Source organism: Macrotis lagotis, chromosome 1, assembly GCF_037893015.1.
Source record: "Macrotis lagotis isolate mMagLag1 chromosome 1, bilby.v1.9.chrom.fasta, whole genome shotgun sequence".
In the NCBI taxonomy this organism is placed as follows: domain Eukaryota; kingdom Metazoa; phylum Chordata; class Mammalia; order Peramelemorphia; family Peramelidae; genus Macrotis; species Macrotis lagotis.
Window position 1 is genome coordinate 38,475,161 of NC_133658.1, and position 27,290 is coordinate 38,502,450.

Below are 27,290 nucleotides of genomic sequence, written 5' to 3' on the forward strand. Positions count from 1 at the left end.
GAATGTATTAAGCTTTTACTATGTGCCAAAGATTCTAAAACTCCAAAAAACTATAATTTTCTTCCTTCAAAGAGCTTATATTATTTTTTATTTTTCCCCCAATTACCTGTAAATATGATTTTTAACATTTGTTATTGTTGTATTTTTTTTTGAGTTCCACAATTCTAATCCTTCCTTTACCCTTCACTGAGATGGTAAACAATTTGATATAGATTATACATTAACAAACATGTAAAACATTTCCATATTGGTCATTTTATGGAAGAAAATATTGGACTGGCAACTAAGAGATGACTGGTCACCTTATGACAGCACTTTCAGTGGAATGATGAGACTGGAGGCTGGATTTTAAAAGGTTACGAAGAGAGAAAGTAGACATATCTAGTGTAGATAGTCTTTTCAAGTTTTGCCACAAAAGACAGCAGAGTATAGAATGTTAGTTATTGGGGATATAAGGATCAAGTGAGGATTTTTTCAGGATGGGGGAAGACCAGGAGCATGTTTGTAGGCAGCAGGAAAGGAGCCAGTGGGGGAGATTGAACATAAGTGAGAGAAAGTGGGGATGACAGAGGGGGAAATCTGTTAAACTAGACAGACAGAACAGAATGAGATCACATGAGCAGGTAAAGGGGTTAGCTTTGGTAAAGTGTAAGGCTACCCCATTATGTAAAATAGAATTGAAGGAGAGAGAGTGGCAGAAGGCTCAAGAATGATAAATGAGGAACAGAAGAGGAGAAGGAGCCGACTATCAATGGCCTCAATGTGTAATGTAAAATATGAGGTGGAGTTCTCATCTGGAAAAGTGAGGGGACAGGGAAACAGGAGGTTTGAATGAGCTTCTGTGAAGAGTGGAGTTGACAAAGGAGGTATATAGGAGGACTTTCCAGCAATAGGGAGGGCCGAGTTAGGATGGTATAAGATAAACTTGTGGCAGATCCCATTAGAATGGATGAGTGGTTTTTATCTCCTTTATTCTAAAGTGCCTGTGCAGGAGTGATGGGAGTCATCCAAGGTTAATTCTTGTCAGGGCACAATTGGCAAGCCAAGCTCAACTTACATGCAGACAACCCTGATTTCCTGGGCTTCTCTGCCAGACTGTCTGGAATCCTTACTCCAAGGTTACCATGGTTGGAACAACTTAGGGGGCACAGAAAGGGGGAGGAGAGGAATTTTGTGTGGATCCTGTGATCCACATGTAGCCACAAACCACATTTCCTTTAATCTCTTCTAGCATCTAGAATACCATCACCTGAATGTTAATAGAAAAATGGACATTTTCTCTCTCAAAGCAACAAATGCTATTATAACTGGTTTACAAAATCTGACACTTTGCCTGTCATGATGAATAACTACTTTATGTCAGTTGGTATATGGTGAATGACACCACTAGTCGTTTAAGTCAGTAAGGTCTGAATTCAAATCTGAGGACTCTTACTAGCAGTGTGGTCTTGGAAGAGTCACAGACCCTCTCTGCTTCAGTTTCCTCACCTGTAAAACAAAGGTAATAGCATGCTCCTCCCAGGATAGTTATAAGAACCAAATGAGATATTCTTTGTAAAGTGATTAGTAAAATGCTTAGATCCCAGCAGATATAAGTACTAGCTGCTATTATTATTATTATTATTTTATTACTGTCATCTTGAAAGGTATTTTCTGGTACAATGTTCCTGGGATCTGAGATAAACCCTGATATGCTTAATATTTTAATTAATGGCTTAGTTAAAGGTGAATTGCCATGCTTATCAAATTTACAGCTGATACAAAATGTGCAGGAGCAGCTAACACAGTCAGAATTCCAAAAGATGACTTCTGACAAAACTGAATTAAATAGAGTATGATGAAATGAAAAAAAGGAAAGTTTTACAGTTGAGTTCAAAACCTCAACTGAACAAGTGTACATAGAGGTACACAGGTAGATCATAAGGAAAAAATCTGGAATTTTAGTGGATAATAGGCTCATTAAGGAGCAGCCAAAATAGCACAGTCTTGGGTTCCATTAGGAGAGGAATAAGACAGTGACAGTAGTGACTACTTCAAATGAAAACCTCAGTTGAAGTACATTTAGAATTTTGTCATCAGATTTGCATACCATGTTTTAGGAAAGAAGTTTAAGGAGTCTGGAGGAAAGCATCCTAAATGGTGATTGATGTATGAGTTCAAATCATATGAGGATAACTGAGGATATTTTATCTGAAGAATTTAAAATAGGTTATCTATTACAGTTGATTTCAAGCATATAATGGTTTCTCACAGGCAAGAAGGATTTGATTCATTCTCCTGGGCCATAGAGAGTCTATGTATGAAAAAGGAATGGAAATTGCAAAGAGGTAAATTTAGGCTTGATATAAGGAAAATCTTCCTCCTAACAGGGACTGTCCAGAAGCGGAGAAGACTTCCTTAGGAACCAGTGGATTCCCCCCCCCCCCCCCCCCGCCCATTAAAGGACAAGGACTGGTTGAGAATTTGTATAGTATACAGAACAATCTTGTTCTGATAAAATTTGAACAAGATATTCTCTGAGGTCCCCTCTAACTCTGAAATTTTATGATTTCTGCATAATTTTTCAAACCATCATTCCATTATAATAAATGCACAGTTAATCTTTAGTATGAATTCTGTCAGGAACTGTGGATTTTAGTCATAAAGAATTGCATCAGTATTATCAGATATTTTGTAAGATTTTTGGGGGAATGTTTCTGGGGAAAAATTTAATTCCCTATGATAACAATTTTATTTACAAAGATCTGATTCAGCCTGAATGTTTTTTCTAACATTCATTATTTTAACAGGTTCCTCTTTTTGGTATGAAGTATCTTTGAAAGTTTGCACACATTCATTACCTGGAATGCATTTTCATTATGAAAACTCTGATGTATAGTAACTTGCTTATATGAAGACTTTACAATAAGTTCAATGTATCTTTGGGAGCATCAAGTCATGTTTTTTAAGATTTCAATCCTTCACTTAACAGGTTCCCTTTCTGCAGAAAGCTTTCACACATGCATTTTGTTTAAGATTTCCTCCCAGAATGGCTTCACATGAATAATGTGGGTCTCAAAAATAAGCCTCTACTGCATACCTTATATTTAAACAAGTCTCTCTCTAGAATGAATTGCCTTATGTGCTTCAAATCTAGAATTGGTACAGAAGGCTTTCCCACATTCCTTACATTTATAGGGTTTTTCTCCAGTATGAACTCTTTGATGTCTTGAGAGCTTTTGATTACTGCTAAAGGCTTTCCAACATGCATTACATTTATAGGGTTTTTCTCCAGTATGAATTCTTTGATGTTGAGTCAGGTAGCTATTACTGCTGAAGGCTTTCCCACATTTATAACATTTATAGGGTTTCTCTCCAGTGTGAGTTCTTTGATGTCGTGATAAATTTTGATTATTGTTGAATGCTTTGCCACACTCAGTACATTTGTAGGGTTTCTCTCCAGTGTGAATTACCTGATGTTGCATAAGGGATGAGCTTTGCCTGAAGGCCTTTCCACATTCATTACAATTATAGGGTTTTTCTCCAGTATGAATTTTATGATGTTGCATAAGTGATGAACTTTGCCTGAAAGCTTTGCCACATTCCTTACATTTATAGGGTTTCTCTCCAGTATGGATTCTTTGATGTTCAATGAGATAGCTGTTACTGTTGAAGGCTTTACCACATGTAGTACATTTATAGGGCTTCTCTCCAGTATGTATTCTTTGATGAAGAGTGAGCTTTTGATGGCTGCTAAAGGCTTTGCCACATTCATTACAAGTATATGCCTTCCCTCCAGTATGGATTCTTTGATGTTGAATTAGGTAACTATTACAGATGAAGGCTTTTCCACATTCATTACATTTGAAGGGTTTCTCTCCAGTATGAGTTCTTTTATGTTGAATTAGGTAGCTATTACTGCTGAAGACTTTCCCACATTCATTACATTTATAGGGGTTTTCCCCAGGATGAATTTTTTGATGCTGAATTAGATTATTATTACTGATGAAGACTTTACCACATTCATTACATTTATAGGGCTTTCCTCCAGGATGTATTCTTTGATGTAGAGTTAAATAGCTATTACTACTGAAAGCTTTTCCACATTCATTACATTTATAGGGTTTCCCTCCAATATGAATTCTTTGATGTCGGGATAGCTGTTGATTACTGATGAAGGCTTTCCCACATTCATTACATTCAAAAGGCTTCTCACCTGTATGAATCTTTTTGTGTGTTTCAACATGTCCCATCTGCCTGAAGGTTTTTCCACATTCATTACAGCTATAAGGCTTCTCTCCAGTATGGATTCTTTTATGTTGTGAGAGTTGTTTATTACTAATGAAAGTTTTCTCACATTCATTACATTTATACAGTTTCTCACCTGTATGAATTCTCTGATGTTGAATTAGGTAGCTGTTACTACTGAAGGCTTTCCCACATTCATAACATTTATAGGGCTTTCCTCCAGCATGGATTCTTTGATGCTGAATTAGATAGCTGTTACTCATAAAGCCCTTCCCACACTGATTACATTTGAAGGGTTTCACTCCAGTATGAATTTTTTTATGCTGAATTAGGTAGCTATTGCTGCTGAAGGCCTTCCCACATTCAGTACATTTGAAGGGTTTCACTCCAATATGAATCTTTTGATGTTTGCTTAGGTAGTGTTTATTGCTGAAAGCTTTCCCACATTCATTACATCCAAAAGGTCTTTCTCTAGTATGAATTAACATATGTTTAATAAAGTGTGATTCCTGGCAGAATGCTTTTCCACAATTATTGCATTTGTAGGGTATACTGCTAGTATGGACTTTTTTATGTTGGTCTAAATAGTTTTTATTACTGAAGACTTTGAAACACATAGTACATTCATAAGACTTCTGTCCAGAATGAATCATCTTATGGATTTTAAGGTGTTGCTTCTGTTTAAAGGCTTTGCCACATTCAATACATATGTAGGATTTCTCTCCACTATGAATTTTCTTATGGAGAAAAAGGTTTATCCAAGAACTAAAGACTTTTTCACATTCTTTGCATTTATGGGATTTCTCTCCTGTATGAGTTGTTTGATGTGCAGCTAGATATTGTTTACTGTGATCAGTTATCCCATGTTCATTACATTCAAAAATTTTCTCCTCACCTCTATAAACACTTTGAGATTCAGGAACCTGTGAACTGATGCTGAAGTCTTTAGCAATTTCATCAAATTTAGAGAGTATTCCTTGAGTATGTGACCTATGGTAAGAAATATGTTTTGAATGGTGAATGAAGGCCTTCTTGCATTTCTTATGGAGTTTCTCTTCTAAGCAAATTCTATCATGTTCACTTGGATCTGAAAAAAGATTAAAGCTCTTCCTAAGGTTGTCATATTCATGGACCCACTTTTTTTCTGGGATTTTCTGTTGTGTAGTGAGGATACTGCATTTCAATTCAAATGTATTATGTTCAGGAAGAAAATCTAAAGGGGGTAAAAAGTTTCAATATTCAATGTTCAATGAAAAAATTAAATTAATTCATACTAAGTTCTAGATGCTGCTACTGATCTTTATCACTGTCCTCATCAACATCATCATATACTACCACATTCTTGAAGAAGAATGAATATTAATCTGATACAGGTAGAAGAACATTCCTAGAACAGTTAATTACAGAGGACTTCATAAATGTCTTAATGATCAAATTATCAAAAAAAAGGGAAAGTGGTTATTTCTAACAAAAAGATTTCTTACACCAAGGAGAATATATGGCAAAAAAGTTACTCATTTTTAGAAAAGTATTAATTCCCCCAAATCAACATCAATTTAACAAGAACAGTTTGCACATAATGAAGCTCATTTTCTTTAAGATGTATGAAGAGGTGCATGTTAGATATAGAGAATAGGTGACTATATTTAACAATTTATTTAACAAAATCTTATAAAATATCTTTTTGGACAAGGAATAACTCTTTCTGAGGCTGCAAGGAAATATAAAACCAAAAATATCAGGAGAATATAAGATAAAAAAGTACAACCACAATCCTTCTCCAAAGTTTTGGGGGTCTTTTTAGATCAGGTCTAGTCTAACATTTCAAAGATAATACATCTGTATGGACTAGTTGTAGTGTAGTTTGTAACTTTATATAACCATTTGCATGATTTTTATTCACTCACCCACATAAATGCCTTTTAGCACTTCTCCCATTGGCAACCATGGTGCTTCCCTTCTCTCTAACTGTGAAATCAGAAGTGGTTTGGAATCTAGAAGTCCTTGTTCATGTGGAAACTTTTGAAAAGATGCTGAGAACAGTAAGATGTTTGAGAGTTTAATTTTACTCATTTTTCACAATATGAGTAGCATATTTAGCTATAATACATTTAACATGATTGTACAAGTCTATATCAGATTACTTGCTGTCTTGGAGCAGGAGGAGGGAAGAGAGGAAGAAAGATAAATATGAAACTCAAATCTTACAAAAATGAATGTAATTGGAAAAAATAAAATTAAAAAAACTGGAAAAATAAAGAATCCAATCTTAATCTCTTTATTTTTAGAAAAACAGAGAGCAAGGGACAGCTAGGTGGTGCAGTGGATAGAGCACCGGCCCTGGAGTCAGGAGGACTGAGTTCAAATCCAGCCTCAGACACTTGATAATTGCCTAGCTGTATGACCTTGGGCAAGTCACTTAACCCCATTGCCTTAAATAAATTTTAAAAAAGGAAAAAAAGGAAAACATAGAGCAGGCAAGGAAAGATCTCTCTCTCTCTCTCTCTCTCTCTCTCTCTCTCTCTCTCTCTCTCTCTTGCAAGGCAAACAGGGTTAAGTGACTTGCTCAAGGCCACACAGCTAGGTAATTATTAAGTGTCTGAGCCAGATTTGAACTCAGGTCCTCCTGACTCCAGGGCCGGTGCTCTATCCACTGCACCACCTAGCCACCCCAAGGAAAGATCTCTTAAGGATGCTATTTATTATGGGTCAATTATATCAAATGTGGATGATAAATAACAGGATCTCTGACCTAGGTTCAAACACAATTGGTTTATCTCTATAAAGACTAGAGAAATCTTCCATATCTTCAAAGAGCTACTAAAATAGAGTTTTGGATGGAAAAACTTTTATCTTTCCTCAGCACAAAATAAGCAAAGTATAGCTTCGGATGCACTGTAATAAAAGTCTGATTTCCAGTTATATAAAGCCAAGGCCTTTCCTCTGGAGAGGGAGCAGGAACAACTTGTCTCTTTATACCAAAGGATGTGAGGATTTTACTACATTACATGAATTCATGAAACCTCTAAATACCTCTAAATTCCAAGTCAGAATTCACCAAACCACTTAGGCATTCCATAACCTTTAGGAAGTGAGAAGGTAAAACTACTCTAATAATTCGTGAGAAAAAAGATATCCTTACCAAGGGAGGCAAAGTTCTCATAATTTTCAAGCATAACATCCCAGAAAAGGTCCTTCTCAGTGGTATCCAACAAGTTCCATTCCTCTTGAGTAAAGTCTACAACCACATCTTGTAATGTCAACAATTTCTGAAATAGGGAAAAACATTCCTATGCATTCAAGAACCATTCTTCATGTGAAACATGAGGAAGACATGAAACTGGTTGAACATAAAGTGAATAGTTTCCATAGAGTCAAGGAACTGGAATATTTCACGTCAATTTATTTACCATGTTCCCCACTTTATGCTAAACCTTGTAAGTAATAAATAATTTTAATTTATTGCTCAAAGTCAATCTTACAAATCATTCTGCACAATGAGACATGTTACTCTTAAAAAGGTTTTATTTTTAATTAAAAAGCATTTATTTCCTATCCCTACCTCTCTTACCATTGAAAAAGAAAAGAAATAAAAACAAAATCTACCAAAAAGTATGCACAGTGAAGCAAAATAAGTTCCCACAATAGCCATGTAAAAATGTTTAATGCTGTATTAACTATAAGTCCTTGCTTTTAATTCTCATAGGAAATTTTTGTAATCGGGATAGGCAAACAGTGGAAGTTCGTCACTGCCATGCTGAATCAGTTAGAGAGTAAATTAATACTAAAGACATCTGAATGATTTAAAGAAGTGAAATGGACCTGGTTGTTCTGATATGAATTTGTAATCATTTCAAGGTCTAAGCAAGAGTTAAATCAGTACTTAAACTTGTCAAATATATAAAAGTCATTTCCTGAAATATCTCATTGTTTCAAAATGATACCAGTATAAGTAGACAAAGGTAGAGAGACCTGTAAAACAATTATGTGAATCTATTAAGTTGTGAGGTTAAAGCCAGGAATCTCTTTTATATTCTTGTTTAGGATTTCAGTGCAGTCAGTTATGCTAGTGGAAGTAGTAACTTATGAACTATCCTGTGTTAATTTAATAAGAAACAATTTAATAATTGTTTATTTAATCTGGAATTAGAACCTGTGTAGAGTAGTCACCTTAAAGATGTTTCCATTGTTTAAAGGAATTCTGAGAACAGTAATCTATGTTTATATCCATTTGGACATAGTTAATAACTGAATATGTTTTACTATAGACATTTCACATACACTGTTCTTTATACATAGTTTGGGATTATTATATTTATACATCCTATACTGAGTCTTTTGTTATTTATTATTAAGCATTTTAAAGCTAAATCATTTGTGTAAAGTTGACTGAGGGATGAAAAAGTATCTTCTTATCTTGAGTACTAGTTACAAGAAGATAAGGTATAAGTTTTTAAGATGAATCTCTGTTAGCTATGTGAGATTGTAGTCAATATTTGTTATCAAGGAAATGTGATCCTTGAGAGTTGAATCCACTGAAAGCTATGATTATTGGAACTGAAGTAATATATCTTATTGAAACAACCAATAATCGTGTATTAAGTGTCTGTGATGTTCTAAGTATTAGTACAATTAAGTGCATAAAAAGAGGCAATCTATTGTGTAGTATGTGTATGTGGGGGGGGAGGTGACAACATGCAAATATGCACATACAAACAAGCTATATATAAAATATAAAGGAAGTATTAAAAGAGGGAATTAAGAGGATTGGGGAGGACTTCCCCAGGTAGTTTTAGTTGGGACAGAGAGATCAGCAGTTGGAGCAAGGAGAGAAAGTATTCTAGTCATGGGACATAGCCAGAGAAAATGCCCAGAGCAGAAAGATGGAGTATTTTGTTTCAGAACAGTCAGGAGGCCACTGTCACAGGATCAAGGAATTCATGTCAGGGAGTAGAACTGGAAAGGTAGGAGGGACATTTTGTATTATGAAGGACATTTTGGTTATGAAGGATATTTTGTATTAATTCCTGGAGGCAAAAGTCAGCCACTGGAGTTTACTGAATGGGGGATGGGCAGAATGACATGATCAGCCCTGTATTTTAGAAAAATCATTTCACAAAATTATTACAGGATAAACTCACAAAAGTCAATATCATTTTAATATAATTATTACAAATTCAGGAAGTAATAATATAAAAGGAAGTTCCATCCAAAATAACTATAAAATGATAAAGCATGCTACCCCCTCCTGAGAGAGATGAAGGACTAAATATCTAGAAAGAGCCTCAGATTGTTGGACCTGGAAAAGACAATAATTTGCTTTGCTTGACTATTAGGGTTGTTTTTCTCCAATGAAGGGAGAGGGGACAAAGGGTGAAAGTAGGAGGGAGAGAAAAGATTTTTGTAGATAGGAAATAAATCATTTTGTAAAAAAGATATTAACTCCAGGAGCCCTATATCAGACATAAGGAGAATCAAACTCTTCTAAGAAAGAATAATTGATATCTAGGTCCCTGAGAGAATGATTTGTTGGGGAAAAGAGGAATTAAAGTGAATGAAATGTGTTCAACTTTTAGGAATGAAACTACTTTTCAAGAGTGAGAGAAAACAAAATAACTTACTGTTAAGCATTCAGAAGTCATTCTCTTTACCACCTTGATTCTCACTTTTTCATCAAAGTCTTAAGAAGGCAAAACTGGGGAAGGAGAAATATGTTAAGCAGAAAATTAATTTTATCTTGCATTTCCTAAACTCACAAAGATAAAACTATTAGCACTCAACTTGGGCCTCAGTTCCATGGTCCTCTATAGAAACAGAAGTCAAATCTACCCAAGAACAAACTTACTTTTATCTAAAATCAAAGGGTAAAGCCTCAGATGTTAGTGCATGAGAACTGGATTCTAAACCACTGCTTCTAGAAAGTTCTAAGAGATAATTCCAGAAAAGGAAATTGATAGGCTTTAAATTCATTCTGCAGAGCTGAGAGATGCAAATTGTAAGATCATTTGCATAATCAGAGATTACACAGAGGCATTACACCCTTGTTTTTGCCTTGTCTTGAAGATCAGTGCATCAGAAGTGACTCAATGAAGTGGAAAATCTTCCATTTTATTTTTATGCCTCCAGATCATTATCTTTTGCCCAGTATGAGTAGGTTACCATCTTATTTAGCTAATGGAGATGCATGTGCTTCATCCAACTCATGACCCTGCTGATAAATCTTTTTTCCTTATTTTAGCTTATGCATCATTTGTCAATCAAAGGGATTTCAAATTTTCTAGTCGCTCTAGAATGTCCAGGTGATACAGTGTATTAAAACTTTAAAAATACAAGGTCCTAGAAGAAGGGGACATCTCAGATCAAGAGGAGGATCTGAGGTCCACTTCATTAGAAAGGACCATGGACCTTTTAATAAAGTACCATTGACTCAGAGCTCTGCTTTAGTCTCTTTTATTGTCGGTGGAACAATTTTAATCCTCACAATATTGAGTTTACAAACCAACTTCTCCATGGCTCAATCACCTCTATTGAATTGAATATGTGAGACTTTTTCCCATTTTCTCTGATTTCTTTAAGATATAGGTCTAGTGTTAGCATGGTTGGGCCAAAAGGTATGATCAGTTTTATTGCTCTTTGGGCGAGTTCCAGATTCTCTCCAGAATGGCACCCCTTACTGAATTAAGGAAAATATTTCTATTCCCCTCTATTCCTCATAGGATATGCATGAAATTAATTTGCTAAAATTTAGAGAAAATTTTACAGCAATGAAGCACTGCTGGTGAGTCACAAACCGGTTCAACCATTCTAGAGAACAATTTTGAACTACTGATGCAGTAATATCATTTCTAGGTCTAAACCCTAAAGAGAACAAAGAAGAAAGAAAACAGTCCATTTGAACAAAAATATTTATAGCAGTTCTTTCTGTGATGACAAAGAACTAGAAATTGAGGTAATGCCCATCATTTGGGGACTAACTGAAGGAGTGGTGGTAAATGCTCATAATGGAATAGTATCATGCTGTGAGAAATGACAAGCAGGTCAAGTTCAGGAAAGCCTGGGAAGTCTTATATAAACTGATGCAAAGCAAGTGAGCAGAACCAGGACCACACTGTACATAGAAACAGCAACACTGTAACAATTGTCAACCTTGAAAGAAATAGCAACTCTACAATATTACAAGACAATGATCCAATGCAATCCCCAGAAAAAGTGGTGAAAAATGCTGTCTACCTCCAGAGAGGGAAATGATGAAGCATACCTTTTTTTTCACTTTCTTGATTTTTCTTTTTTCCTGTGTACTATTATTTCTTGCAACATGCTAATATAGAAATGCTTTGCATGACTTCACATGGATAATTGATATCACATTGTTTGTCTTCTTAAGGGCTAGGGAAGAAGAAGGAGGAGGAGAAAATTTAGACTCAACTTTTTTTTTTAAATGAATATTAACATTTAAAAATGTAATTGGGAAATATTTAATGAAATAAATTAAGATGCATATGAAAAAAAGAAAACATTCTGGCAGGACAGGAAAATAAGGAATAAAAATGACTAATAAGGAAATGACCCACAAACTATCCAACATATAGCTTTCAACTTTCTTTTGTGTTTTGTCATCTCAATTAGCATTAAAGTTCCTTGAGGGCAGAAGTGACCTTGTTGTTTTTTTTATTTCTATCCCCAGATCTAAGCATAGTTCCTGGTCGATAGTAGGTATTTAGAGATACGTTTATTGAAGGACAGAAGTATGAGGGGAGTAGGAAGGTGCCAAGCTACTTTTAAAAGTTCAAATTACAAAACTCAAAAGTATTAAAAGATTTTAAAATTGGGAATGCTGAGATACTTACTGTCTGTGATCTATAAAAGGCTGTGAGATAACACTGATAAAATTCTGGTTTCTAAAATGAACAGAGAACTTGACACAGAAGTACAACAAAAACTAGTGCCATAACAGATAAGTGGCCTAAGAAGATCAACAAGCTATTTTCAAAAGAATTACAAACATCAAATGGCAACCCAAAGATGATCCACATTACAAAAATAAAATAAAATAAAATAAAATAAAAACACAGCATATAAATCAGCAAAGATAAGAAAACCTGGGAATAATGATATTAGGGAGTATTTGCATAACACTTTAAAGTCTAGAAAATACTTAAAAAAATATTAGTTCATTCAATCTTCTCACCAACCTAGTATTAGTATTAGGAGAGCTGCAGGAGACAAGCAACTAATGGGGAAGCTATGAAGGAGCCTAATTACGTTCAATTTGGAATTATGTAACAAAAGTAACTTAACTGTTCATACTCCATGACTCAACAATCATATTACTCAGCAGAAATTACAGATTATGAACTAAGAATTTGGGGCGGCCAGGTGGCACAGTGAATAGAGCACAGGCCCTGGAGTCAGGAGTACCTGAGTTCAAATTTGGCCTCAGACACTTAATAATGACCTAGCTGTATGGCCTTGGGCAAGCCACTTAACCCCAATGCCTTGCAAAAGCTAAAAAAAAAAATATGAAATAAGAATTCAAATAGATCCAATATATACAAAAATATGGCTAACAGGACAGACTCAAAGTGATCTACCAAGCCTTGTAGAAAATGTAAAGTAAAATGAGCAAAACCATGAGAATAAATTATATGGCCACAATAATAATAAAGGAAAATAAAAGTCAAAAGACTTCAATTTCATGTAAATGATTTTTTTCTTCTAGAACTTAGAATTGCCTCTATTACATCTCGTTTTAAAAAAAAATGATGTACACTACACATTGCCAGGAAAAGTATAAGATCTGAAGAGCCTAAAAAGGACTTTTAAAATCAAATAAGGGGGCAGCTAGGTGGCGAAGTAGATAAAGCACCTGCCCTGGAGTCAGGAGTACCTGGGTTCAAATCCGGTCTCAGACACTTAATAATTACCTAGCCATGTGGCCTTGGGCAAGTTACTTAACCCCATTTGCCTTGCAAAAAAAAAAATCAAATAGAAGTTGTAGAAAAGGGGGGAAAAAAGCAATAGAAGAAAATTATGAAAAGAAAGTCAACCAATTGGGAAAAGATCCAAAAATTAAGGAAGAAAATATAACTCCTTGAAAACTAAAATTGAGCAAGGGAAAGTTAATGATGTTATAAGTTATTAAGAAATAATAAAACAAAATCAAAAAGAAAGGAAAAAAATAGGAGAATATGAAACCTCTAATTAGAAAATTAACTGATCTAGAGAACAAAGAAAGGGAATAACATAAGAATTGCTGGACTACCTGAAAGTTATAATTTTTTTAAAAAGAGTCTAGATAAGATAATACAAGAAATCATTAAGGAAAACTAACCTGAATTTTAGAACAAGAGGGTAAAATAGAAATAGAAAAAAAATTCACCAGCCACCACCTAAAAGAGATCCTAGGATGAATATTAACTGAAATGTCATAGCCAAATTCCAAAGATCCCAAGTTCAGTAGAAAATTGTACAAGCAAAAAGAAAAAAAATACATAAATACTATAAAAATACAGTCAGGATAACACAAACGCTTAATAATTTCTACTTTAAAAGATCAAAGAGTTTTTTAGAACATTATATCTTTTTTTTTTTGAGGATTTTTTGCAAGGCAAATGGGGTTAAGTGGCTTGCCCAAGGCCACACAGCTAGGTAGTTATTAAGTGTCTGAACCCGGATTTGAACCCAGGTAGTGCTGACTCCAGGGCCGGTGCTTTATCCACTGCACCACCTAGCCACCCCTAGAACATTATATTTTAAAGAGTAAAGGAGCTGGGTTTGCTACCAAGAATAATTTACCAGCTAGGCTGAGAAATCCTGAATGGGAAAAAAATTGGACATTTAATAAATTTAAAGACTTTCAGTTATTGGTAAACACTAAAGATTAATTAAAATGTACTCAATAACATCAAACATTTTACTTCTTATATGGGAAAATGTTATCTATAATCTTAAGAATTTTATCATTAATTGGGGTAGTTTGAAAGAGCATATATAGATGGAAGGTTTGGGGTTGGGCTGAGTATGATGGGATGATTTTAAAAAATAAAACTGTAAGAGGTAAAGGGCAGTAATTATCTTAAATAAATGAGGCATGAGTGGAAGAACTAGTGCAGTGGATGTGGGCAGAAGTAAATATGGGCTGGTAGTACTGAAACCTTATTCCCAGTAGAACTGGGTTAAAAAGGGAATAGCAAATATTCTAGAAGGGGTTTATAGTCCCTTCTAGAATATTTGCTATTCTAGACGGGGTCTTCTAAATTTATAAAGAAATAGGAGGGCCAGGAGACAGAATAAGGGAAGGGTTTTTAGAAGTATAAATCAAGAAATGGGAGAGTAGGAGAGAAGATAAGGGAAGAAATCTCAGAGAGGCCAGGAGATTAAGGAAGAGGATAAGGGAGGGATTCTTTAAAAGGATGTGGACTAGGGAGGTAGAGGTTAGAAGAAAATAAGACTGTGAGGAGAGACAGGATAAAAAGAGAAGATGAGAAGGATAAAACAGGATGGAGGGAAATAAACAAGTAATTATAACTTTGAATGTGAATGGAATACTCACCCATAAAATGGAAATGGATAGCAGAATGGATTAAAAATCCATTAAGAATCCAACAATATATTGTTTACAAGAGATATACTTAAAAATGAGAGATGAGCACAGTTAAAGGGCTGGAGTAGAATTTATTGTGCTTCAGATGAGATTAAAAAAAAAGCAGAGATAGTAATCATGATCTCATAGTTAAAGCCAAAATAAAAAAAAACAGTGAAATTACATTATGACAAAAGATACCATGTGCAATGAAGAAATATTAATACTAAACTTATATGAACCAAAGAGAGCATCTGAGTTTTTAAAGGAAGAGTTAAATGAATTACAGTTAGGAAGAGAGTACAATACTACAATGGGGAGATTTTAACCTTCCCCTCCCAGAATTGGATAAACCTAACTAAAATATAAAAAAGAAATTAAGGAGGTAAATAGAATCTTAGATAAGCTAACTATGCTAGCTATTTGGAGAGAAATGAATAGAAAAATAAAGGAAGACTTCTTTTTCTTGGTGATACATAGTATCTTTACAAAAAGACCATATGTTGGGGTATAAAACTTTAAAGTTAAATGAAGAAAAACTATCAAATGTCTCCTTTTTTAGCTCACAATACAATAAAATTATATTCAATATGGCACCATGGAAACACAGATTAAAAACTAATTGTAGGGGCAGTTAGGTGGTGCAGTGGATAGAGCACCAGCCCTGGAGTCAGGAGTACCTCAGTTCAAATCCAGCCTCAGACACTTAATAATTACCTAGCTGTGTGACCTTGGGCAGCCACTTAACCCCATTTGCCTTGCAAAAATCTAAAAAAAAGATTCTTGAAAAACTAATTGGAGATGAAACAACCTAATCTTAAAGAGCAAATTATAGAAACAATCAATAATTTCACTAAAGAGAATCTTATTAATGAAACAACATAATAAAAACTATGGGATGGAGCAAAAGCAGTAATCAGAGGACAATTTATATATCTAAATGCTTATATCAATAAAATAAAGAGCAGACCAATAAATTGAGTACAACTAAAAAAGTAAACTCAAAAAAAGAAATTAAAAAAACCTCTAACACCAAACTGTATAGGTGAGATTAAGAGAATAAACATAGTAAAAAGAGAGAGTAGGATAAATGGGGAAATAGAATGGAGAGAAATACATATTTGGTAATCATTATTTTGAAAAAATTTTAGAGTGAGTTTCTCTAATAAAGACTTCATTTCTCAAACACAGAAAATTAAGTCAAATTTATAGAAATGAGCTATTATCAGGGCAGCTATTGGCCCTGGAGTCACGAGGACCTGAGTTCAAATTTGGTCTCAAACATTTAAATTACCTAGCTGTGTGATCTTGGGAAAGTCACTTAACCCCATTGCCTTACAAAAATGGAAAAAAAAAAAGAAATGAGCCATTCTCAACTGATAAATGATCAAAGGACATGATGGGGTAGCTTTCAGACAACGTAATCAAAGCTATCTACAGTCATGTGAAAAAATGCTCTAAATCCTATTGATGAAGAGAAATGCATATTAAAACAATTCTGAGTTGTTACTCCATACCTGTCACACCCTGTAATATGACAAAAAAAGAAAAATGGCAAATGTTAAAAAGGATGAGGGAAAACTAAAACACTAATGTATTACTGGTGAAGTTGTCTACTGATCCAATACTTCTGGAGAGCAATTTGGAACTATGACCAAAGGACAAAAAAGTATCTTTATACCCTTTGATTCAGCAATGCCACAACAAAGTCTGTATCTCCACAAGATTAAAAAAAACCAAAAAGGAAATGGACCTACCTATCTGTACAAAAATATTTATAGCAACTTTTGTAATAGCAACAAAGAATTGAAAATTGAAAGGATGCTCATCAATCGGGGAATGGCTGGACAAGTTGTAGTATATAAAAGTAATAGAATATTATTGTTCTTTAAGAAATGATGAGCAGGGGTAGCTAGGTGGCGTAGTGGATAAAGCACCAGCCCTGGAGTCAGGAGGACCTGGGTTCAAATCTGGTCTCAGACACTTAAAATTTACCTAGCCGTGTGGCCTTGGGCAAGCCACTTAACCCCGTTTGCCTTGCTAAAAAAAAAAAAAAATGATGAGCAGCTACTTTGGTGTCCATATTTAAAATCCATCCTCCATATTTTTCTTTCAATCGATCCTATATTTTCCTATAAGAAGACTATATATTTTGAGGGGAAAGGGGGGAGAGAAGGGAAGGAGGGAAAAAATTGTAAAACTCAAAATCTCGCAAAAAATGATTAGTTAAAATTACTATTGTGTGTAGTTGGAAAAACATATAAATAAAATATTTAAATAAAAAAAAGAAATGATGAGCAGACCACCTTTAGAAAAACTGGGAGAATCTATATGAACTGATGCTAAGTAAGCAGAACATAAAAACATTGTACATCATAAAGATTGTACAGTGATCAACTATGATAATCTTAGCTTTTCTCAGTAATACAATGATGAAAGACAATTCTAAAAGACCTGTGATGAAAATGCCATCTATAGCCAGAGAAAGAACCATGAAATGTGAATGCAGATCAAAGCAGAATATTTTCACTTTTTAAAATTTGGTTTGTGGCTTTTTTCCCTTTCTTATGGTTTTTCCCTTTTGTTCTGATTCTTCTTTCAGATTGACTAATATGGAAATATATATAACATTTATAACCTATATCAGATTACTTGTTTTCCTAGGGTGCAGGAGAAAATAGTGGGAGGGGAAAAAACTACAAAAATGAATGATGAAAATTATCTTAAATGTAATTGGGGAAAAAAATATTAAATAAGATTTAAAAAAAAGAAATGTGGGGGGGGTGGAGCCAAGATGGCAGTGTGAAGGCAGGAATTCCCAGAAACTCATTCCCCCCCCCCCAAACTCTAAAAGACATCAAATTATGACTCTAGCCAAAATTTAGAGGGGTAGAACCCACAGAAAGACTGAGTGATTCAATTTCCCAGTCCAACCTAGAAGTTCCACAGGAAAGGTCTGTTTCACCAGGACTAGGGGTTGGAAAGAGCCACAGCCTCAGCACAATGCAGCCAGGCCAGGTGCCTGGGTCTGTGACAGAGGGGGCAGTTTCCAGACCTTGGCCAAGGAATCACCAGCAACAACTGATGAGAACTCTGCCACACCAGAGTGAGCACCAAGTGGAGCTCTGACCTCAGAGCAGTCCTGTGGTGAGAATCTGCCCTAGAAATCAATGGAGCCAACCAGCACTTCCAGAGCCCTCAGCCCATAGACGGTAAGGGGGTTGGGGGAGACCGATCTCTCTGCTCTCCCTGGGGCAGGACTTTGCTGGTTGCCCACGCTCAGATTCAGGTTGCAGTTTGAGCTCCCATACTACCATAGCTGAGCAGGGACTCTCCTCAGGACTCCAGGGCAGAGGGGAGGGGCTGTGGTTATCCAGACCAGAGCCCAGGAAAGAGAGCAGTCAGAACCTCTCATAAGACCTCAGAGGAATTAAGGTCCCTGTGGACTGTTCCCAAAGCCTTAGAAGTGTGGTAAATCAGTCATAGTCTGAGGAAATGAGCAAACAACAGAAAAAGAAGAATCTGACCATAGAATATTACTTTGGTCCCATGAAGGATCAAAATACATACTCAGAAGATGACAAAAGTTGAAGCTTCTGTATCTAAAACCTCCAAGAAAATGACTTTGAAAAGCAATTAAGGGAGGTAAAGGAAAAATTGGGAGAAAAATGAGAGCAATACAGATAAATCATGCAAACTAAGTTAACAGCTTGGTGAAAGAAATACAAAAAAAATACTGATTGAAAATGATATGTTAAAAAACAGTTTAGGCCAAATGGAAAAAGCAACCCAAAAGGCAAATGAGGAGAAGAATGCTTTAAAAAGCAGAACTGGCCAGCTGGAAAAGCAGATTAAAAAAGCTCTCTGAAGAAAATAACTTCTTCAAATGCAGAATGGAACTAAAGGAAGTCAATGACTTTGTGAGAAATCAGAAAGAAATAAAACTATACCAAAAAAAACTGCAGAAATTAAAAGAAAATGTGAAATATCTGATTGGAAAAACAACTGATCTCAAAAAGAGATCCAGAAGAGATCATTTAAAAATTATTGGGCTACCTGAAAGTCACGACCAGGAAAAAAAAGCCTAGACTTCATTTTTCAAGAAATAATATAGCAAAATCGCCCTGAGATCCTAGAAGCAGAGGGTAAAATAGAAATTGAGGGCATTCACTGGCCACCTACCAAAAGAGATGCCAAAAGAAAATTTCCAGGAATATTATAGCTAAATTCCAAAACTCTCAAATCAAAGAGAAAAATATTAAAAAGCTGTCAGAAACAAACAATTCAACTACCATGGCTCTACAGTCAGGATTACACAGGCTCTGCCGGCTTCTACATTAAGGGTTCATAGGGCTTGGAATATGATATTCCAGAAGGCAAAAGATCTTGATTTACAACCAAGAATCAACTACCCAGCAAAACCGAACATCCTCTTTCAGGGGAAAAGATGGATTTTCAATGAAACATAAGAGTCAAGAAAAAGCGTTTACCATGGAGTAGAATGGGGGGAGGTGAGGGGGAATGAGTGAGCCTTCATTCTCATCAGAAATGGCTGAGAGAGGAAATAATATACATACTTAATAGGGTATAGAAATCTATCTCACCCTAGAGAAAAATGAGCGTGGTTAGGTGACATAGTGGATAAAGCACCGGCCTTGGAGTCAGGAGTACCTGGGTTCAAATTCGGTCTCAGACACTTAATAATTACCTAGCTGTGTGGCCTTGGGCAAGCCACTTAACCCCATTTGCCTTGAAAAAAACCTAAAAAAAATTGAAAAATGAGAGGAAAGGGATGAGATAAAGGGGAATGGGGGGAGGGATGGGGAGAGGGAAAGGAGGGGCAGGTGATAGAAGAGAGGGGGAGATCATGGGAAAGGGTATTCAGATACAACACACTTCTGAACAGGGATAGGTTGAAAGGAGAGAGAATAGAATAAATGAGAGTGGGGAAGAATAGAGTAGAGGGAAATATAGCTAGTAACAGCAACTGTGGGAGAAATATTGAAGCAATTTCTCTGGTGAACTTATGATAAAGAAGGCAACTCATCCCAGAGACAGAGCCCTTGGAACCTGGACACAAACTGAAGTACACTTTTTTCCCTCTCTCTCACTATTCTTGAGATTTCTCATCTTTTGAGGGGGGATTTATGTTTACTCTCACAACAAGATTATTGTAATAATATAAAATAAATAAACCAAAAAAAAGGGAAAAAATAAAATGCTAGATATAGAAATAAGAAAAGAAAAAGAAACTGAAGGAATCAGACTGTACAATGAGATAATAAAATTATCCCTCTTTATAGATGATATATTAATATAGTTGAGAAAAATTAAATTAAACAATAATTTTGGCAAAGTAGCAGGATAGAAGATAAACTTACATAAATCATTAGCATTTATACATATATACGTACACATACATACACACACCCCTATATATATATGTCCAACAAAATCCTGAAATAGATAATAAGAGATACTACACTTAAAATAACTGTAAATCATATAAAATACATGGAAGTATGTCTGCTAGTACAAACTCAGGAATTATAAAAACATAATTATACAATTTTTATACAAAGTCAGATTTAAATAACCTATATAATAAAAAAATAAGTTTTACCTAAACTGATCTTTTTATTCAATTCTATCTCAATTAAATTACCAAAATAATTATTTTATTGAGCTAGAAAAAAATAACAAAATTCATTTGAAAGAACAAAAAGTCAAGAATATCAAAGGAATTAATGAAAAAATATGAAAGAAGGTATAATAATAATATTTGAAACTCTGTTATATGGAAGTTATCTATATCTATCTAACTAGAACTGATTCAAAAATAGAAAGGTATATCAGTGGAACCAGAGAAGACATACACAGTAGCAAATGATTACAGTAACCTTGTGTTTGACAAATGTAAAGAAATAAACTTTTGGGAAAATGATTCATTATTTGATTTTAAAAAATTGCAGGGAAAAAGGGAGAACAGTCTGGCAGAATTTGAGCACAGACCAATAACTTACACCATTTGGTCAAAATGTATATCATGACCTAGATAAAAAGGAAGATATCATCAGAAAATTAAAGGAACATAGTACCTATCAGACTTATGGATATAATAGTTTATGAATAAACAATAGAGAACACTGAGAGGTACAAAATGGATATTTCCAAAATCTATAATCAAAAAAGGTTTTGAACAAATAAAACAAATGTAGTCAAGATTAGAATAAAAACAGAATTGGAAAAAAAACTTATGATTTCTCAGATAAAAGTTTCATATCTCAAATGAAAGAACTTTTTTCAAATTTGTAAGAATAAGTCATTCCACTACTGATAGTCAAAGTTATATTATATGAAGGGAGTTTTTGGATGAAGAAATCACAACTATATACAGCCATAAAGAAATAATATCTATAACATCATTGGTTAATAAAATGGAAATTAAAACAATTTTAAGAAATCATCTAACACCAATTAGATTGACTAACATAAGAGAAGGGGGAAAATGACAAATGTTGAAGGGGATATGGAAAAAATGGTGGAACTACTGGTGGAACTGTGAATTGATTCAATCACACTGGAGAGTAATATGGAATTATGCCCAGAGTTATTAAATTCTTTATACCCTTTGACCCAGCAATACCATTATTAGATCTGTTTCCCAAGGTGCTTAGGGAAAATGGAAAGGAATGTGTATGTTCTAAAGTATTTATAGCAGTTGTCTTTGTGATGGTAAAACCTGAAAATTGAAGAACTGTCTGTCAATGAAGGAATGGCTAAACAAGTTGTGGTACATGATTGTGTTGGTATACTATTGTATTATAAGAAATGATGATTTGATTGATTTTAAAAATCATAGAAAAACTTGCCTGAAATAATGAAAGAAATAAATGGAACCAAGAAAATATTGGATATAGTAATGGAAATACTGTTCAAAGACCAACTTGAAACACCTAAGTCATAGTATTATCCTCAAACCAATTACAAAGGACCCATGAAGGAAGATACTATTCATATTCAGGTTTTACATATATAAATGTGTCTAATGGTACCCTTCTCTGGGGGGGGGGGAGGAGATATAAGGGGAAAAGATTTAAAAATGCACAGCATAGAACAAAAGAAAACTTAGAAGGAAGAAGAGAAAAACTGGATAACTTTGCAAATGAAGTTTATTATTTAGTTTTTTTAAAAAAGGTAAACAGTATGAAATGGAAATTCATTGTTTTATATTGAATCCTCTTTTTATGTTGTGCTGTGTACATGGAAGTATTCTTTGTCTTTTTTGTATTTAAATTCAAAATGAATTTTTAAAAAAATTTAAAATTTAAGATCATCTTCTCTTCTAATTTCTTAAAGATATGATCAATACTTAGACCATATACCAATTTTGAATTTGCTATGGAATATAATGTATCATGTCAATCCAAATAAACATATCTTCTTTCTAGTTATTCCAGAAATTCCAGTCAAATTATAAGTTCTTTTCTAAATCATTCTAGTCTTTAGATTGGCTAATGACTTCAATTATTTCTGATTCTGCACCATTTAACTATTCCAGTGGGATACAGAATGAAGTATACATTTTTAGACACAGTCTAATTATCAATTTGTTTTGTCTGATAATACTTATTTGTTATAGGATTAAAAATTACATAGGGAAGGTCAGTAGTCAGAAGTGACAAATATACAAAAAAAGACAAATATGTTTTAAGATACACAGATGAAAGATTGAAGTTTATAAGGGAACACAAACAAGGAGGGCTTTGTTACAATCATGCTAAATTTAATAGTCACAAAAATAATAAAAAATAATAAAACTATATGCAACAAGTTTCCCTTTCTTCTTCTTTATACAATGAAATGTTCGTGTTTATTGATGTTTTTGTTCACAATGAAAAATAAAATTTAAATTTAAAAAAGAAAATTACATAAGTATGTCCTATACCTACATGTATATATGTATATGTATATGCATATGTAAAACACAAAATGAAAGGATTAAAGCTAAGTTTACCTTTAAGGACCTGAGAAATATTAATAGTTGTCATTTGCACATAGATATAAAGATTATAAAGTAATCTGCAAACATTACTTAATGTGGTCTCTCAAATAACTGTGATACAGTGCCATTATCACCCTCATTTGACAAATGAGTAAACTGAGGCTGTTTAATAAAGACTGTAATTATAACAAATTATATATTATAGTATATAAGCATCTTAGATGAGTAAAGATTAGTTTTATTTACAGATCATTGGTTTCCCATGAATTTTGTTTTATCCATTTTAAAACATGGTTGTTGAGTCTAAAGACTTCATTAGACTGATCAAGGGATCCAAAAGACAAGAAAAAAAAGAGTTAGGAAGCCTGGTCAAATAAAAGGTCTTCTAGATTGTACCTGAGATGTATTGACTTATATTACCAAAAATAATATAGCTAGTTAATGTCTGAAAAAGAATTTTATTTTGTTTTTTTACACTTTTAAAATCTTTATCTGGATCAGGATGAAAAAAGGATTTTACAAGGAGTTATTAATTTCCAAATTTAGACCTTTAGAAACAGGAAAAAAAAACAGAAAAGAACTGAAAAGGAAAACTAAATAAAATAGTAGAGTGAACCCTAGGATTCATCTTAGCCTATCCCCCTATTTTAGAGAACGTAACCTAAAAAGTTTAAGTGATCTTTTCATAAAGCACAGTCAATTCATATCCCTCCTCAATGAACTCTAAAGCTTTCCTATCAACTTTGGGATCAAATATAAACTCCCATGTGTGGTTTCTGAAATATTCCTCATCTGACCCCAAACTACATTTCAATCCATACTACCCCAAACATCCTTTTCTATACTCAATGGTCCAGTCAGATTGGCCTTGCTCTTCACCAATATTTATCTCCTGTCTGTCTCTGGGTCATCCACACCTGTGTCATCTTTGTCTGTTAGCATTCCTTGTTTCCTTCAAAACTGAACTCTAATCAATATCAACATGAAGTCTTTATTGATTATTTCCTAGCCACTCATGTCTACAATCAAAAATTATATTTATCTTGAAGATATTTGTGTGCATTTATGTATATAGCAAAATATCACCCAGATAAACGTAAACATTCTCTCAGTGAAAATAAGCCCCCTGTCAGTTTATCTATGTGTTACTAGCATCTGGCTCATAGCAGGTGTTAATAGATGCTAGTCAATTAATACATGAAAAAGACAGTTCAGTAACAGAACCCGGATTCAAGTCAGGTATTCTTTAGTCAAATATGATCCTCTTTCCACGAGGCCATGATGATGATGAGGGTGAAAAGCAGAGCTGTGCTTATAAATGTTTAATAATCAGTCTTCTGAAAAAAATCTATTTACATGCATAAATTTATTATAAATTTTACTGATATAAAGTATATGACACACAATTTTCAAACAATAATGAAACATAAAAAATTCTTTACTTGTATATTCCATATAGCCATTTGTTCTCAGGCAATGTTTCCCTGATTTTTGCCAGTCCTTGAATCAGTAGCCAGCCTTGTTTGCAACCATGAAATGATAAAAGCAGTTTTATTCCAGTTCACTAACTCTTTTCCCAAACTTGTCATAATATCTGAGAGGTAATGTGTTAAACAATTATCCATCTTCATATAAATTGTATTTATTAAATTGAAAGCTCCAGCTCAAGTGCTATCTTACTAGTTTTCTATAGGATGGCTATGATTAGATTACAGTACTGTCTAAACTTACTTTTAACAGTTTTTATTGAAACAATAGAAAATATATTTTGATTTGCCAATTTAGTGAGAGCTCTCACCTTTGTTTACTAAAGCATTTAACAAATCCACAGACGCCATGGGCCACATTTTGGATTAGAATATTGTGTTTCCACATTATAAAATCCTGAAAATCTTTCAAATCAATTTCATTTCAATGATCCAGCTTTTTCACTGGTTGTGTGAAGTGAGTTGTAGGGGTAGTGAAGAAGCAAAGTGGATAGAGCACCCACCCTGTAGTCAGGAGAACCTGAGTTCCTATCTGGCCTCAGCCATTTACAAGCTGGGTAACACTATGCATTGCAAGTCACTTAACCTATATTTCCTCCAAAAATAAAGATCAAGCAGATGATTATAATCAATGTAGTATAAATCTTTCATCTGTCTGTTCCAATAAAAGATGCAATTTCATGTGTTGAAGGACATTTTTCAAGTAACATATTCCTAGGGAAATCATTAATATTTTTATTATTAAATATATTAAATTTGTGGAACAGATCTTCATGTTTTTTTTTTAGGTTTCTGTGAGGCAAATGGAGTTAAATGGTTTGCCCAAAGCCACAGAGCTAGGTCATTATTAAGTGTCTGAGGCTGGACTTGAACTCGGGTACTCCTATCTCCAGGGCCGGTACTCTATCCACTGTGCCACCTAGCTGCCCCTGGATCTTCAATTTGAGATATTCTTTCCAGTAGAAAAAAATTTTTTTTAATTTTCTAAGATCTTATGTTTGATAGATTTTTGCTCTTGCTAAATGTTAGTTTATCTTGACTGCAACGCAGTTGAAAATAATGAAAATTCTTTGAGACTGTCCATCATACAGCATCACTGTGACAAACTAATAAGGAAACTGCGCACAGTACAGCCGAGCAGCAGCGGCTCATCAACCATAAGCCATCCATGCTTGTCCAGAACTGCACCGATTTTAAGGATTTCAGTGTCAAGTTCCTTAGCTGTTTCTAGCTCAGATTTATTTTCATTAATTGGCGATGAAAGAATACCTCGCTTCCAGAACGATCTTACATGACCGACTCTTGGTTCGGAAGTCGGGTAATCATGGCCCTGGTGTTAAAGAGCCCCAAATCGCTTGAACAGCTTGGCAGCGGCGGCACCGCTCCGGAGCCCCCAAGGGCACATTAGTGAATTCGCCTTCCAAGGGCACTTGGCGGGGGCTGGCAGCGACCCCTAGCCAGGCCCGAACGCGGCTGCGGCTCCGTTCCAGACCCGCGCAACGGGCCGGGGCCGGCTCTGCCAGCCGCGGGGCCGGGCGCGGGGCCGGCTCTGCCAGCCGCGGGGCCGGGCCCGGGGGGCTGTTAGGGTGCCCGCGCCCCCTCGGGCTTGCGTAGGTGCGTGTGTGCACGGGGCCGGGCCTGCGAGCCTCCCCCCGGCCCCCCGCGCCCGGTCCCCACGCGCCGCCCCACGCGCCCCCGGCCCCGCGCACGAGTGGGGGCCCCGGAGCCTCGGCCCCGCCGGTCTCCCCCCTCCGCGCCCCTCACGGGGGGGGCTGGGGGGGGGCGAGGGCGGACACAGCGGGGGGGGGGCGGCTCCGGGCGGGGGGGGGCGGCTCTCGGTCCAGGCCCCCCAGGCAGCCCTGGCCCCGCCCCCCACCCCCCGCGCGGCCCCGCCCCTTCCCCGGCCCCTCGGCCCCTCCCCCACGCCGCATCCCCGGAGGGGCACAGAGAGGCGGTGCCGGGCCGGTCCTGGTCCAGACGGCCGCGGCCCGGGGCCGGGGAGGCGGCGACGAGCACGGAAGAAAGAAGGCCCCGAGGAGGGGCGGCCGGCCACGCGCGCTTGCACACCCACGGTCATGCTCACGCTCACTCACAATCACTCACCCGCTGCAAAAAAAAAAGGCAAGACTCCCGCAGTCCTGGCACTGCGCCTGCGCACAGCGGACAACGAACTCTAATTCCCAGAATCCATCGGGAAGAGACGGGGGCGGGGGAGAGTCTGGGAAACAGAACGTCTCTCCCGCATCCGTCGTACCCCGAAGGCTTCTGGGAATTGTAGTCCGGGCCGGTCCCCCTTCCGCTCGGGCCTCTTCTGGAAGCACCTGCGGCCCGGGGGGGGCCGCCCCGGCGGGAGGGGCCGCTCCCGGGGCCCGGGCGGAGCGGGGCGCTGTTGGTTTGACCGAACTTGGACACTTGCAAGGATGTCCTTTCCCTCGCCCGCCCCTCTCCCGTGAAGTGGGGGGCGGCGCCCCCCCGGGCGGCCGAGGCCCCCCCGGACCGAGAGCCCCGGGCCAGCTCCCGGCGTCAAGTTCCCGAGGCCTCGGAGCAACTCCGGACCGAAGCCGGAGACTGCGGGGGGCCGGGGCCGGGGCCGGGCCGGGGCCGGGCCGGGGAGGCGCCCAGGGCCCCAGGAGGCCGGGCCGGGGCCGGGCCGGGGCCGGGGAGGGGGAGGCGCCCAGGGCCCCAGGAGGCCGGGCCGGGCCGGGCCACAGAGCAGCCGGTGAGAGCGCCTTCCCCGAGCACCAAGACTGGGCGGGACAGGGCGGCCTCCCGCGGCCCGAGCAAGGAGACAGTGGAAGAAGTTGTGGAAATGAGGCCGGCATCGGAGCCAAGAATCGGCTTGGGCACATGATTCGGGACCGGACACCCTAGAGGATGAAGACCTCATCGAAACACAAACTTCAGCCGAGTAGCAGGATGTAAAATTAAGGTTCCTATGTCACCACCAAAATCCAGCAGGAGAGAGAGAGAGAGAGACAGAGAGACAGAG

General features: G+C 36.7%; 1 protein-coding gene across 1 annotated transcript; it reads right to left on the reverse strand.

The window, feature by feature from the left end:
- Window positions 1–2,457: 2,457 nt before the first annotated feature.
- Window positions 2,458–26,682, reverse strand: LOC141496001 (uncharacterized). The gene is made up of 6 exons (XM_074197985.1): window positions 26,405–26,682; window positions 11,486–11,613; window positions 9,849–9,922; window positions 7,370–7,496; window positions 6,135–6,260; window positions 2,458–5,440 (listed from the first exon to the last, which is right to left on the reverse strand). Exons 3-6 carry the CDS (start codon window positions 9,867–9,869, stop codon window positions 3,087–3,089), a joined length of 2,628 nt encoding a protein of 875 aa, XP_074054086.1. The 5' UTR covers window positions 9,870–9,922; window positions 11,486–11,613; window positions 26,405–26,682; the 3' UTR covers window positions 2,458–3,086.
- Window positions 26,683–27,290: the final 608 nt, after the last annotated feature.

Coding starts and splice junctions, on each gene's coding strand:
- LOC141496001 (XM_074197985.1), bottom strand. CDS start 9,869: ATGACTTCTGAATGCTTAACA. Junction 6,261..7,369: donor TGAGAACTTTGCCTCCCTTG/GTAAGGATATCT, acceptor TACTGTTCTCAG/CATCTTTTCAAAAGTTTCCA. Junction 5,441..6,134: donor GCTAAAAGGCATTTATGTGG/GTGAGTGAATAA, acceptor TACCCCCTTTAG/ATTTTCTTCCTGAACATAAT.